The sequence below is a fragment of the Dama dama genome, chromosome 20 (genome assembly GCF_033118175.1).
Source record: "Dama dama isolate Ldn47 chromosome 20, ASM3311817v1, whole genome shotgun sequence".
Lineage (NCBI taxonomy): Eukaryota > Metazoa > Chordata > Mammalia > Artiodactyla > Cervidae > Dama > Dama dama.
Window position 1 is genome coordinate 14,005,505 of NC_083700.1, and position 14,877 is coordinate 14,020,381.

A 14,877-nucleotide genomic window follows, 5' to 3' on the forward strand; every position below is an offset into this window, starting at 1 on the left:
TACTGACCCCAGTGGGGAAAATAAGGAGATAAGGCAGCAACAGGATGCTGTCTTGTCCATCTTTTCCATCCAGAGAAGTATAAGTCAGAAATCACCAGGTAAAAGGGATTCAAGTCTGAAGAAAGATGAGGTATAAAATTCCTCTTTTAACAATATGCATGGGGATTTCTTAAGGACATTTTCTCCCTAGGATAAGGGAGAATTGGATTTGGGGACCATGCAGAAATATTGATGGAGGATATTTTCAGGGGTACAGGGTTGTAGCTCTTTCTTTATGGGAAAACGAGAGTTTGAAGAAAGAAGCATCAAGGAATAAACTGGGTGTATTCCTCTACTCTTTGCAGACAAGCTGATCCTTCAGGCTCCACGCTCTGTCTTTGAAGGAGATGAGGTTTTTCTCAGATGCCAGGCGAGAGAAGACGCAAAAGAAATACATTTTTACAGAAATGAATATCAAATTCAACCAAACTTCACTCTAAAGTCAGTCTCCAGGAACGATGACAAATATCACTGTTCTGCTCTTATGAGAGGCTTTTGGGGATGGAAGAAAGAAAATTCAAAACATCTAACGATTCAAGTTCAAGGTAATGGCTGCCCTCCTGTGGGTAATATGACTCAGCGGGGAAACTGTGTGTGATGATTTAGGGAGTGGTTCATCAATGGGGATTTCAGGAAACGCCTCCTGTTCTGGGAGGGAGATGGGAGGTGATTCCAGCTGCTTGGGTCCTTGTGTTCTACTGGCTGATGCTGAGTGCTCATATGCATCTTTCCAGGATGCCTGAGCTGTGCTACCTTGAGAACTGTGTTTGTTCTTCCCTCTAGAGCTGTTTCCCCCTCCTATGCTGATAGCCAGACCCTCCTCACCCACAGAGGGGAGCCCGGTGACCCTGAAATGTGAGACGTGGCTCCCTCCACAGAGGTCAGACATTCAGCTTCGATTCTGCTTCTTCAGAAAAGACGAGGCTTTGGGGTCTGGCTGGAACAGCTCTCCAGAGCTCGAATTACCCACTGTGTGGAGTGAAGATGCAGAGTCTTACTGGTGCCAGGCAGAGGCAGTGACTCCACGTATCAGAAAAAGAAGTTTGAGATCCCAGTTATATGTGCAGAGTGAGTATTTATGGAGTTGCTCTTCCAGAGTCAGAGCTGGGGAGATGGGAGCAGAGCAATGATGTTTCCTGCTCTCTGGGGCAGTGAACATAACTGAGAGGAGCTTTCTGCTATCCTGATACCCTTCTCATGTCAGGTTCAACACTGGCCTAATGTCCCTAGAACATTCTCTTCCATCTAACTCAGTTAATAGCAATTGCTGATCAACTGCTGGGTCCCCAGCCCTTTGGGGGTGACAGAGCCATACAGCATATGTTCCCTCGAGAGTCACAGATAATTGGAAGCACAGATGACCACATGCAGTCTTTAGAGATCCCTATGCTTCTTCCATTTGTTGACCTAAACATATTCCAAAAGGAAAAGAGGATGTTAAACACGAATTGGTGTAATTAGGAAAAAATGTGGGAAGATGGGGGTGAGACTGGAGAAGAGTCTTGAAGGATAGCAGAGGGATTTGAATTTCAGGACAGAAGTAATATTCTCAGAGTTCTGTTTCTTTTGAACAGAAGTAAGACCACTTTTATTTTGTGGTCATTGGTGCACCAAAGAGTCCTTAAGTATAAATGTCCATAAAATGTGACTGCTATCAATATTAGGTTTAAGATCAAGAACCCATCCCCACATTCTCCAAGGATGGGAACTGTTGTGTGTGGTGCAAGGGTACCTTTATAATAACATACATGATTAATTCCCTGTTTCTCACTTTGGCCCCCTGCTTATTGTGTCTGCTGCTGTTGACTTATTCATGGCAGAACCAGCCTTCTCCTTGACCCTGAAGTTTCTGCCACGAGAATCTTCATGTGTCATCTTCTGTCCTCCTAGGAATCCCTGTGTCTGATGTAAATCTAGAGATCCAGCCCCCTGAGGGGCAGCTTACTGAAGGAGAAAATCTGCTCCTTATCTGCTCAGTAGCCAAGGGAACAGGGACTGTCACATTCTCCTGGCACAGAGAGGGCACAGTAAGAAGTTTGGGAAGAAAGACCCAGCGTTCCTTGTCGGCGGAGCTGCAGATACTCACTGTGAAGAAGAGCGATGCTGGGAGATACTACTGTGCCGCTGACAACATTCATGGTCCCGTCCTCAGCAAACTGGTCAGAGTCACACTGAGCAGTAAGTTCTCAATTCCTTCTATTCAGCCTCAGTTCACAAGCCAGGGTTTAGCTTATCAATTTGCCATGAAGCTGTTTGGAAGGAGGCAAAGGAATAGAGGTGTAAAGATTTAGAAGCTAACTAATGAATGGCAAAGATGACAAAAGCTGAAGACATCTTATGCCTTGTGGAGCAAACTGAAAACAGTAGTAGTGATGAAAGCAAAATCATCTAAGATTACTCTTCATGGTTCAGTCGGTATATCTGTATTTAGGCTTCCCTGGTAGCTCAGTTGGTAAAGAATCTGCCTGCAATGCAGGAGACCAGGGTTTGATCCCTGGGTTGGGAAGGTCCCCTGGAGAAGGAAATGGCAATGCTGTCCAGTATTATTGCCTGAAAAATCCCTTGGATAAAGGAGCCTGGCAGGCTAGTCCATGGGGTCATAAGAGTTAGACACAACTTAGCAACTAAACCATCACCAGGCTTCTTGGGTGTGGTTATGAGTCTGGCACAGCATCAGAGTCCTCTGACAACTCTTTTGTATCTTTCAGTTCCAGTATCTCGCCCTGTCCTCACCCTCACGTCTCCTAGGACGAAGGCTATGGTGGGGGATGTGGTGGAGCTTCACTGTGAGTCCCAAAGTGGCTCTCCTCCTATCTTGTACCGATTTTATCATGAGAATGTCACCCTTGGAAGCAGCTCAGTTCCCTCTGGAAGAGCAGCCTTCAAATTTTCTCTGACTGCGGAACATTCTGGAAACTACTCCTGTGAGGCTGAGAATAGCCTGGGGGTCCAGCGCAGTGACAGGGTGATTCTCAGTGTCACAGGTGAGTAGGATATGCCTACAGCAGTTACAGACAAGAACAGAGTATGTCCTCTCCTTTGGGCTACTTGCTGGAGCGACATTCCATCAGATGCCTTGTTTTTCTGCCTCTACTGGAGAGTCATGGGATTCTTTCTTCCGACAATACATTCAGGAACTTAGGCCATTCCTAATGTTTTTCCTACATTTCTTGAGATGATCATATGGTTTGTATTCTTCACTTTATTAATATGGCATATCATGTTGATTGGTTTGCAAATGTTGAACCATCCTTGCATACATGGAATAAGTCCCACTTGATCATAGGGTGCGATCTTTTTAAAGTATTGTTGTGTTTGGTTTACTAATAGCTTGTTGAGGATTTTTTGTGTCTATGTTATGTGAGATAATGGCCTATAATTTTCTTTGTCTGGTTTTGGTATCAGAATGCTGGCTTTGTAAAATGTCAGGAAGTAATCCTTTCTCTTCAGTTTTTTAAAAAATATTTTATTTATTTATTTTTTCAGTGGGTTTTGTCATACATTGATATGAATCAGCCATAGATTTACACGTATTCCCCATCCCGATCCCCGCTCCCACCTCCCTCTCCACCCGATTCCTCTGTGTCTTCCCAGTGCACCAGGCCCAAGCACTTGTCTCATGCATCCCACCTGGGCTGGTGAAACTCAACAGGCAGGCTTTATGTTTTGAGAAATTAACTATGAAAACTCTTTATTTTTATTATAAAAATGTAGCAATTTAACCCATGGGGAAAATATTGTAATTTGTACTCTTGTCTGAACCCATAGTTTCTGTTTGTTAATAAAATGATTACACTGGGGAAAAAAAAAATATTTTGAGAAGAATAGGATTTAAATCATTTTTGACTATTTGGTAGAATTTAACCTGTGAAGTCGATGGGCATGAGCTTGAGTAAACTCCAGGAGCTGGTGATGGACAGGGAGGCCTGGCATGCTGCGATTCATGGGGTCGAAAAGAGTCGGACACGACTGAGTGACTGAACTGACTGACTGACTGACTGACTGAACCTGAGAAGTCATCTGATCCTGTGCTTTTTTATTCTTGGGAGTTTTTGATTACTGTTTTCCTCTTTACCAGAGATTGGTCATTCAAATTTCACTTTTTATGGTTCAGTCTTGGAAGGTTGTATGATTCTAAGAATTTGTCCATTTATTCTAGGTTGCCCAATTTGTTGGCATATCAGTTTAGTTCAGTTCAGTTGCTCAGTCGTGTCCGACTCTTTGCGACCCCATGGACCTCAGCATGCCAGGCCTCCCTGTCCATCACCAACTCCCGGCGTCCACCCAAACCCATGTCCATTGAGTTGGTGATGCCATCCAACCATCTCATCCTCTGTCGTCCCCTTCTCCTCCTGCCCTCAATCTTTCCCAGCATCAGGGTTTTTCCAATGAGTCAGCTCTTAGCATCAGGTGGCCAAAGTACTGGAGTTTCAGCTTCAACATCAGTCCTTCCAATGAACACCCAGGACTGATCTCCTTTAGGATGGACTGGTTGGATCTCCTTGCAGTCCAAGGGACTCTCAAGAGTCTTCTCCAACACCACACTTCAAAACCATCAATTTTTCAGCCCTCAGCTTTCTTCACAGTCCAACTCTCGCATCCATACATGACCACTGGAAAAACCATAGCCTTGACTAGATGGACCTTTGCTGACAAAGTAATGTCTCTGCTTTTTAATATGCTGTCTAGGTTGGTCATAACTTTCCTTCCAAGAAGTAAGCGTCTTTTCATTTCATGGCTGCAATCACCATCTGCAGTGATTCTGGAGCCCCCAAAAATAAAGTCAGCCACTGTTTCCACTGTTTTCCCCATCTATTTGCCATGAAGTGATGGGACCGGATGCCATGATCTTAGTTTTCTGAATGTTGAGCTTTAAGCCAACTTTTCCACTCTCCTCTTTCACTTTCATTGAGAGGCTCTTTAGTTCCTCTTCACTTTCTGCCATAAGGGTGGTGTCATCTGCATATCTGAAGTTATTGATATTTCTCCCGGCAATCTTGATTCCAGCATATATAACTGTTCATAATATTCTTATATCCTCTGTATTTTGGGACATTCATTGTTATAGCTCCTCTTTTGCTTCTGATTTTATTTATCAAAGCTTTGTTTCATTTTTCTTAGTGAATCTAGCAAAAGGTTTGTCAATTTTTGTCCATCTTTTAAAAGAAGCAGGTCTTAGTTTTTATCAATCTTTTGTATTTTGCTTCTAGTGTATATGCCATTTCTCTTCTAATCTTTATCATTCCCTTCCTCATACTGACTCTGGGCTTTATTTGTTCTTTTTCTAGTTCCTTTATGTGTAAAGTTAGATTTTTTATGTCATATTTTCATTTTCATTTGTCTTCATTTTTTCCATGTCTCCTTTGCTGTCTTGTTGGACCCAATAGTTGTTCCTCAGCATGTTATTCAGTCTTCACATATTTGTGATTTTCCAGATTTCTTTTTGTGGTTAATCTCCAGTTTCATACCACTGTAATCAAGAAAGATGGTTGATATGATTTCAATCTTAAAGTCATTGAGACTTGTTTTGTGTTCCAATATATGGTCAATCATTGAGAAAGTTTCATGAGCAACTAAGTATGTGTATTGTACTGCATTTGAGTGGAATGTTCTATATAAATTTATCAAGACTCCCTGGTCTAATGTTTCTTTTAAGGCTGTTATTTCCTTGTTGACTTTTTGTCTGTATGATCTGTTCATTAATATAGGTGAGGTGTTGTAGTTCCCTATTATTATTGTGTTGCTCTCCAATTCTCCCCTTAGGTCTGTTAATAATTGCTTTGTATATTTGGGTGCTGCTATGTTAGCTACATATGTGTTTATCACTGTTTTATCTTCTTGGTGAATTGTCCCCTTTACCATTACATAATATCCATTTTTGTCCTTTGTTACCTTTCTTGGTTTGAGGCCTATTTCATTTAATGTGAGTATGACTACACCCACTTTATTTTTGTTGCCATATACATGGAGTATCATCTTCTTTTACTCTGTCTAGCCACTCTATGTCTTTTGATTGGTGAATTCAATCCATTTACATTTAAGGTGATTATTGATAAAGGAGAACTTTAGTGCTGCCCACTTTACCTTTTATTTTTTGGTTGCTCTATATCTCCTTTTTTTCTCCTCTTAAGGTTCTGCATATCACCTTGGTTTTGTGGCTTTCTATGATATTTTTCTCAATTTCCTCTTTTTTTTTTTTTTGTTTTGTATCTCTGCTTTAGATTTATGTTATGTGGTTACCTTGAGGTTTGCATAAAACCTCTCATAGATAAAGTAGTCCATTTTCTGTATTCTGGCCTGGAGAATCCCATGGACAGAGAAGCCTTGGTGGGCTACAGTCCATAGGGTCACAAAGAGTTGGACACAACTGCTGCACACACTGCTAATAGCATTTTATTTTCATTTACCTATGTGAGTTCTATTCTTTCCCTCTTCCTTTTTTACGTTTTTGTCTCAAATTATCTCTTTTTATGTTGTGAGATTGCTACCAAATTGAAGTAAGCAATAGTTGTGGGTTTTTTTTTTTTTTTTTTGCTTCCTCCTTTTACCTTTATGCTATAATAAAGTATTTAAAGCCTATTCTGAGTTGCAATTTTCTGATTCTAGATATAATGTTCTTCAAAGTATTGTGTATTTTTGCCTTTTTGTTTTTAGTAGAGAGCCTCTTTAAACATTTGTTATAAGCAGAACGAGTGTTGATGAATTCCCTCAGCTTTCATTTGTCTGGGAAGAGCTTTGTTTTTCCTTCACATATGAATAATAACTTTGCTAGAAAAAATAGTCTTGAGTGACACCTTTTATTTGTCAGTATTTTGAGAATGCCCCTCTATTCCCTCTTGTCCTGCAGAGTTTCTGCTGAGAAACCTGATCATAGGCTCATGGGGATTCTCATGTAGGTACCATCTTTTTTCCTCCTGGCTGCCTTAAAAATCCTTTCTTTGTCATTGACTTTTGACAATTTTAATATAATATGTCTTGTGCAAGGTCTTTTTGCATTGAGGTAATTAGGTGTTAGCTTCATGAATTTGTATACCCAATTTCTTTCCCAGGTTTGGGAAGTTCTCAGCTATTATTTGTTTAAATATAACTGAGAGACTTCCCCTTCCCCTGTATTCTCCTGGGATACCCCTTACTCTAATGTTGCCTTTTCTAACAGTCATATAGCTTCTGGAGAATTCCTTCATTTTTAAATTATCTTACTTCTCTCTCCTCATATACTCGTAGCATTTCTACGTTTCTATCATCAAGCCTGCTAATTCTCTCTTTCATACAGTCTAATCTATTTCCAAAGCTTTCCAAGGCATTATTCTTAACATTTACTGGCTTCTTCAATTCCAAAGTTTCTGTTTGGCTCTTTTTTTAGAGTTTTAATGTCTCTGGTGTTTTTTCTGTTTGCTAGTTTTATTTCTGAGCTCGTTAGTCTGGCTTTCTGATTTTTCTTGCAGCTTGCTGAGTTTCTTCATGAAAGCCATTTTGAGTTCTTTCTCAGTTAGATCATAATATTTTATGACAGTAAGTTTGCTTTCTGGAGAATTGCCATTTTCTTTTTGTGGTACAGCATTACCGTGATTCTTCATGGTACTTGAATTTTTCCTCTGCTGGTGCGTTTGATGTACTGTTAGAAATTAGAGGCCTTTCTTTTGTTTTCCAGTAGGTGGTGCTATGGCATAAGTTTTGTTTTCTCACACCTAGGCTTGCTCTGGTTATATTATATTTGGGAGTAGTCACTTTCCATCCTCCCACGTCTCTGCAAAAGGTGTGGGTCCTGTATCACTTCTTGTGTCTCTGGGGTTATTGCCGCTTTGCCCCCGGAAGTGATGCATTATTGTCACCTGGTGCCGCCGGACGGAGGGCTCTTCCCTCATGTCTGGGATCCCCTGAGTCATCGTTTCACCAATGCAGAGAGAAAGAAAGGGTAGGAGGGGAGCCAGGGTGAGACTGGCACCTCTGCCTTGTCTCTTGTTGGAAAGTTTGTGGACTCTGATGCTGCGGGTTAAGGGGTAGGGGCCAGAACTGGGTTCATGGGGAACCCATTAAAAAACGAGTAAAGGACTTGAATAGGCATCTCTCCAAAGAAGATATATAAATGGCTATAAGTACACACACACACACACACACACACACACACGCACACGCACAAAGCTCAGCATTACTCACTATTAGGGAAATTCAAACCAAAAAAAAGCTACAATGAAATACTACCTATACTCATTAGGATGGATGCTATTAAAAACAAACAAACAAACAAACAAAAAACCAGAAAATAACAAGTATTGGCCAGGATGTGGAGAAATTGGAGTCCTTGTGTAATCCTTGTGAGTGATCACATCGTCATGGTTATTTGGGTCATGAAGATCTTTTTTGTATAGTTCTTCTGTGTATTCTTGTCACCTCTTCTTAATATCTTCTGCTTCTGTTAGGTCCATGCCGTTTCTGTCCTTTATTGAACCCATCTTTGCATGAAATGTTCCCTTGGTATCTCTAATTTTCTTGAAGAGATCTCTAGTCTTTCCCATTCTATTATTTTCTTCTATTTCTTTGCATTCATGACTGAAAAAGGCTTTCTTATCTCTCCTTGCTATTCTTTGGAAGTCTACATTCAGATGGGTATATCTTTCTTTTTCTCTTTTGCCTTTCGCTTCTCTTCTTTTCTCAGCCATTTGTAAGGACTCCTCAGACAACCATTTTGCCTTTTTACATTTCTTTTTCTTGGGGATGGTCTTGATCACTGCCCCCTGTACAATGTCACAAACCTCCATCCATAGTTCTTCAGGCACCCTGCCTATCAGATCTAATCCTTTGAATCTATTTCTCACTTCCACTGTATAGTCATAAGGGATTTGATTTAGGTCATACATGAATGGTCTAGTGGTTTTCCCTACTTTCTTCAATTTAAGTCTGAATTTTGCAATAAGGAGTTCACGAACTGAGCCACAGTCAGTTCCCAGTCTTGTTTTTGCTGACTGTATAGAGCTTCTCCATCTTCGGCTGCAAAGAATATGATCAATCTGATTTCGGTGTTGACCATCTGGTGATGTCCATGAATAGAGTAGTCTCTAGTGTTGTTGGAACAGGGTGTTTGCTATGACAGTGTGTTCTCTTGGCAAAACTCTGTTAGCCTTTGCCCTGCTTCATTTTGTACTCCAAGGCCAAACTTGCCTGTTACTCCAGGTATCTCTTGACTTCCTACTTTTGCATTCCAGTCCCCCTATGATGAAAAGGACATCTTTTTTGGCTGTTAGTTCTAGAAGGTCTTGTAGGTCTTCATAGAACTATTCAACTTCAGCTTCTTTGGCATTAGTGGTTGGGGCATAGACTTGGATTTTTGTGATATTGAATGGTTGGGCTTCCCTGATAGCTCTGTTGGTAAAGAATCTACCTGCAATGCAGGAGACCCCAGTTTGATTCCTGGGTTGGGAAGATCTTCTGGAGAAGGGAAAGTCTACCCACTCCGGTATTCTTGGACTTCCCTTGTGGCTCAGCTGGTAGAGAATCCACCTGCAATGTGGAAGACCTGGGTTTGATCCCTCAGTTGGGAAGATCTCCTGGAGAAGGAAAAGCTACCCACTTGAGTATTCTGGCCTGGAGAATTCCTTGGACTGTATAGTCCATGGGGTCGCAAAGAGTCAAACATGACTGGGTGACTTTCACTTGCCTTGGAAATGAACAGAGATCATTCTGTCATTTTTGAGATTGCACCCAAGTACTACGTTTCAGACTCTTCTGTTGACTATGAGGGCTACTCCATTTCTTCTAAGGGATTCTAGCCCAAAGCAGTAGATATAATGATCATCTGAGTTAAATTCAACCATGATGGTCCATTTTAGTTCACTGATTCCTAAAATGTCAATGTTCATCCTTGCCATCTCCTGTATGACCACTTCCAATTTACCTTGATTCATGGACCTAACATTCCAGGTTCCTATGCAATATTGTTCTTTACAATATCAGACTTTACTGCCATCACCAGTCACATCCACAATTGGGCATTGTTTTTGCTTTGGTGCCATCTCTTCATTCTTTCTGGAGTTATTTCTCCACTCTTCTTCAGTAGTATTTTGGTTACCTACTGACCCAGGGAGTTCATCTTTCAGTGTCATATTTTTTGCCTTTTCATACTGTTCATGGGGTTCTCAAGGCCAGAATACTGTAGTGGTTTGCCATTCCCTTCTCCAGTGGGCCATGTTTTGTCAGAACTCTCCACAATGACCCGTCTGTCTTGGGTGGCCCTACACAGCACGACTCATAGTTTCATTGAGTTAGACAAGGCTGTGGTCCATGTGATCAGATTGGCTAGTTTTCTGTGATTGTGGTTTTCATTCTGTCTGCCCTCTGATGATGAGGATAAGAGGCTTATGGGAGCTTCTTGATGGGAGAGACTGACTGTGGGGGAAACTGGTCTTATTCTGATGGGTGGTGCCGTGTTCAGCAAATCTTTAATCCTACTTTCTGTTGATGGTCAGGGCTGTGTTCCCTCTCTGTTGTTTGGCTTGAGGCCAAACTGTCAACCCACACCTCCACCACAGACTCCTGGACACTCACAGGCAAGTCTGGCTCAGTCTCTTGTGGGGACACTGCTTCTTTCTCCTTTCTCCTGGTGCACACAAGGTTTAGTTTGTGCCCTCCAACAGCCTGTTTCCCCAATCTTGTGGAAGTTCTGTAATCAAATCCCACTGTCTTCCAAAGTCAAATTCCCTGGGGGTTCCCAGTCCCTTTGCAGGATCTCCAGGTTGGGAAATCTGTTGTGGGTCCTAGAACTTTCTTAACAGTGAGAGAATTTCTTTGGTATAATTGTCCTGCAGTTTGTGGGTCATCTGCTCAGCGGCTCTATGGTGGGTCTAATGGTGACCTCCTTCAAGAGGGCTTATGCCACATGCTGCATGACCCAGATCTGCTGCAGCCAGCCAGAGTCCCTGTCCCCGCAGCAGGCAACTGCTGACCCGTGCCTCCACAGGAGATACTCAAACTCTCAAAGGCAGCTCTGGCTCAGTCTCTGCGGGGTTTCTGGGTCCTGGTGCACACAAGGTTTTGTTTGAGCCCTCTGAGCATCTCTGGCGGGTATGGAGTTTGATTCTAAATGTTGTGTAATTTTGGTGGGAATGTAAAATGATGAAATCACTATTGAGACCACTATGGAAGCTCCTAAGAAAATTAAAAATAGAGCTACCATATGACACAGAAATTCCACCTGTGAGTTGTTGTTGTTGTTCAGTCTCTAAGTCTTGTCTGACTCTTTGTGACCCCATAGACTGCATCACATCAGCCTTCTCTGACCTTCACTATCTCCCTAAGTTTGCTCAAACCCATGTCCATTGAGTCAGTGATGCCATCCAAACATCTCATCCTCTGTCACCCCCTTCTCCTCTTGCCCTTAGTCTTCCCCAGCATCAGGGCCTTTTCCAGTGAGTCAGCTCTTTGAATCAGGTGGCCAAAGTATTGGAGCTTCAGCTTCAGCATCAGTCCTTCCAATGAATATTCAGGACTGATTTCCTTTAGGATTGACTGGTTTGATCTCCTTGCTGTCCAAGAGTCTTCTCCAGCACCACAGTTTGAAAGAATCAATTCTTAGGTGCTCAGCCTTCTTTATGGTCCACCTCTCATATCTGTACACGACTACTGGAAAAACCATAGCTTTGACTATATGGACCTTTGTTGGCAAAATGATGTCTCTGCTTTTTAATACATTGTCTAGGCTTGTCATTGCTATTCTTCCAAGGAATAAGCATCTTTTAATTTCATAGCTGCGATTACTGTCTGAAGTGATTTCACAGCCCAAGAAAATGAAATCTGAGACTGTTTCCTCATTTTCCCCATCTATTTGCCATAAAGTGATGGCACTGGATGCCATGATCTTAGTTTGTTGAATGTTGAGTTTTAAGCCAACTTTTCCACTCTCCTCTTTCACCTTCATCAAGAGGCTCTTTAGTTCCTCTTCACTTTCTGCCAGTAAAGTGGTGTCATTTGCATATCTGAAGTTGTTGATATTTCTTCCAGCAATCTTGATTGCAGCTTGAGATTCATCTAGCCCAGCACTTCATGTGGTGTTCTCTGCATATGAGTTAAATAGGCAGTGTGATAATATGCAGCCTTAATGTACTCCTTTCCCAATTTTGAAGCAGTCCATTATTCCATGTCCAGTTCTAACTGCTGCTTGTTGTCCTGCGTACAGGTTTTTCAGGAGGCAGGTGATGTGGACTGGTATTTCATCTCATTAAGAATATTTCACAATTTGCTGTGATCCACAAAGTCAAAGGCTTTAGTATAGTCAGTGAAGCAGAAGGATATATATTTTTTTAATTCTCTTTCTTTTTCTATGATCCAGTGTATGCTGGGAGTTTGATCTCTGGTTTCTCTGCCTTTTCTAAATCCAGCTTGTACATCTGGAAGTTCTTGATTCATGTACTGCTGAAGCCCAGCTTGAAGGATTTTGAGCAAAATCTTGCTAGCATGTGAAATGAGTGCAATTGTACAGTAATTTGAACATTCTTTGGCCTTGCCTTTCTTTGGGATTGGAATGAAAACTGACCTTTTACAGTTCTCTGGCCACTGTTGAGTTTTCCAAATTTGCAGGCATAATGAGTGCAGTGCGTTAACAGCATCATCTTTTAAGATTTGAAATAGCTCAGCCGGAATTCTACCACTTCCACTAGCTTTGTTTGTAGTGATGCTTCCTAAGGCCCACTTGACTTCTCAGTTCAGGATGTCTGGCTCTAGGTGAGTGACCACACCATCATGGTTATCTGGGTCATTAAGACCTTTTTTGTATAGTTCTTTTGTGTATTCTTGCTACATTTTCTTAATCTCTTCTGTTTTTGTTAAGTCCTTGCCATTTTTGTCCTTTATTGTGCCTATCTTTGTATGAAATATTATCTTGGTAGCTCCAGTTTTCTTAAAGAGATCTCTAATCATCCCCTTTCTATTGTTCTTCTGAATACTGCTCACCCTCCACAAAAAAGAAAAAATTGAAAATATATTCTCACAAAGACATTTGTATACTCATGTACAGAACATTATTCATAAAAGCTAAAACATGGGAACACCCCAGGTGTCCATTAAAAGATAAATGGGTAATCAAAATATGGTATACACATGACATGGAACTTATTCAGACTTATAAAGAAAGAAAATTCAGATACATGCAACAACATGGATGAATCTTGAGGTCATTATTGTAAGTGAAATAAACCAGTCAAAAGTAACAAATACTATATGATCCCACTTATATAATATATTCAGAGTAATCAAAATCATAGAAATAGAAAGTAGACTGATATTTGTCAGGGGCTGAGGAGAAGGAGCATAGGGACTTATTGTTTAATGGGTATGTAATTTCAGTTTTACACGAAAAATGTTATGGAAATTGATGATGGTGTTGGTTTCACAATGTTATGAAAGTATTTATACCACTTCACTATACACTTAAAAAGTTTATGGTGGAATATTTTAAGGTATGTATGTATATTTTACAGCAATAAAAATTGAATAAAAATATATGAAGTGGTGACATGGGTGAAAAGGCAAACTGAGGTGCACAAACATATAAAGACTTACCCCTGAGACCCTTAGCATTTGGCCCAAGTCATTGTATATTGTAAAGGATATACAGAAGGGCAAAACTCAAGCTATCTGTTTGAATTTTACGAAAGCATGACTTGGCATTTCTACCCAAATGAGACCACTGGTGCCATCTGCCTTATAGCCAGCAGATGGTGCATTTTTGAGTTGAATTATCCCCATTCAACTGATTGTCTCCATTACCCCTCTCCTTTACCCTATCTCAGATGCAAAGCTAAGCTCTAGATCCTTGCCAAACTTCTCTTGCCAATGAAGCGCACCATTTATATCTAAAGCACTGCACACAGCCTGGTTTACCTGGGTTTCCTCACAACTTAATGGAATCAGCAATCTTACAGTTCACATTTCACGTTAATTAATTATGGATGAATAATTCCATATATTAATTTAAAACATAATGATTTTCTGTTTTTCCTGGCTTCCCTATTTCTATAATCACAAATTAAAATGGAAATCTTTGTTGCTATTTCTGTATCTGGATATTTTGGGGCCAAATATAGATTAATTTACTTATCCACTTATTCACCAATTATTGATAAACTATTACATGCCAAGGCAAAATTCTAGCAGTTGGAAATACAATAATGAACAAAGAGTTAAGTCCTCATTCTTATGAAGCTTACATTCTATTGGGGGAATCAGATATATAACCATGATAAATAGATAGATACATAGAAAACAGATTGATAGATGTTAGTGCTAATGCTAAGTAGAAAAATAGAGCAAGGTAACTGAGTAGAGGATACTTCAAATAGGTGTGGATGTCTAGGTTTAAAGTTAAGTCTCAGAAATTAATAATATGGAGCAACAAACCTTGCTTCTAGTAATTATTCCTATCAGCAACAGTAGCTAGTATTTATTGAGTGCTTTACATACGTGATTCTTACTATTACCTCCACTTTACAAAGGAATAAACTGAGACTTGGAGAAGGTAAAATGTTTTAAAACATCGAGATCACAGGGCTAATAAAGGGCAGTGAAAGTGTTATTCACTCAGCTGTGTCTGACCCTTTGTGACCCCATGGACCGTAGCCTGCCAGGTTCCTCTGTCCATGGAATTCTCCAGGTAAGAATACTGGAGTGGATAGCCATTCCCTTCTCCAGACCCAGGGAATGAACCTGGGTCTCCTGCACTGCTGACAGATTCTTTACCATCTAAGACACCAAGGAACTTGAGTTTAAATCCTTTCTCTGCCATTAATAAAGAGCAGAGATGGGATTTAAGTTCGGGTTTTGCTGAATTCCAAGTCCATGCTCCTAGTA

At 40.8% G+C, this 14,877-nt stretch overlaps 1 protein-coding gene across 5 annotated transcripts in view; it reads left to right on the top strand.

Moving 5' to 3' along the window:
- The window catches only part of LOC133040581 (Fc receptor-like protein 3), a 50,745-nt gene that overhangs the window by 15,640 nt on the left and 20,228 nt on the right, over positions 1 to 14,877 (top strand). For all 5 annotated transcript variants that reach the window (XM_061120445.1, XM_061120444.1, XM_061120446.1 and 2 more), the window contains 4 exons: positions 345 to 584; positions 823 to 1,107; positions 1,930 to 2,217; positions 2,748 to 3,023. In XM_061120445.1, coding sequence (XP_060976428.1) covers positions 345 to 584; positions 823 to 1,107; positions 1,930 to 2,217; positions 2,748 to 3,023 — 1,089 coding nt within the window. The remainder of the gene's footprint in view (positions 1 to 344; positions 585 to 822; positions 1,108 to 1,929; positions 2,218 to 2,747; positions 3,024 to 14,877) is intronic.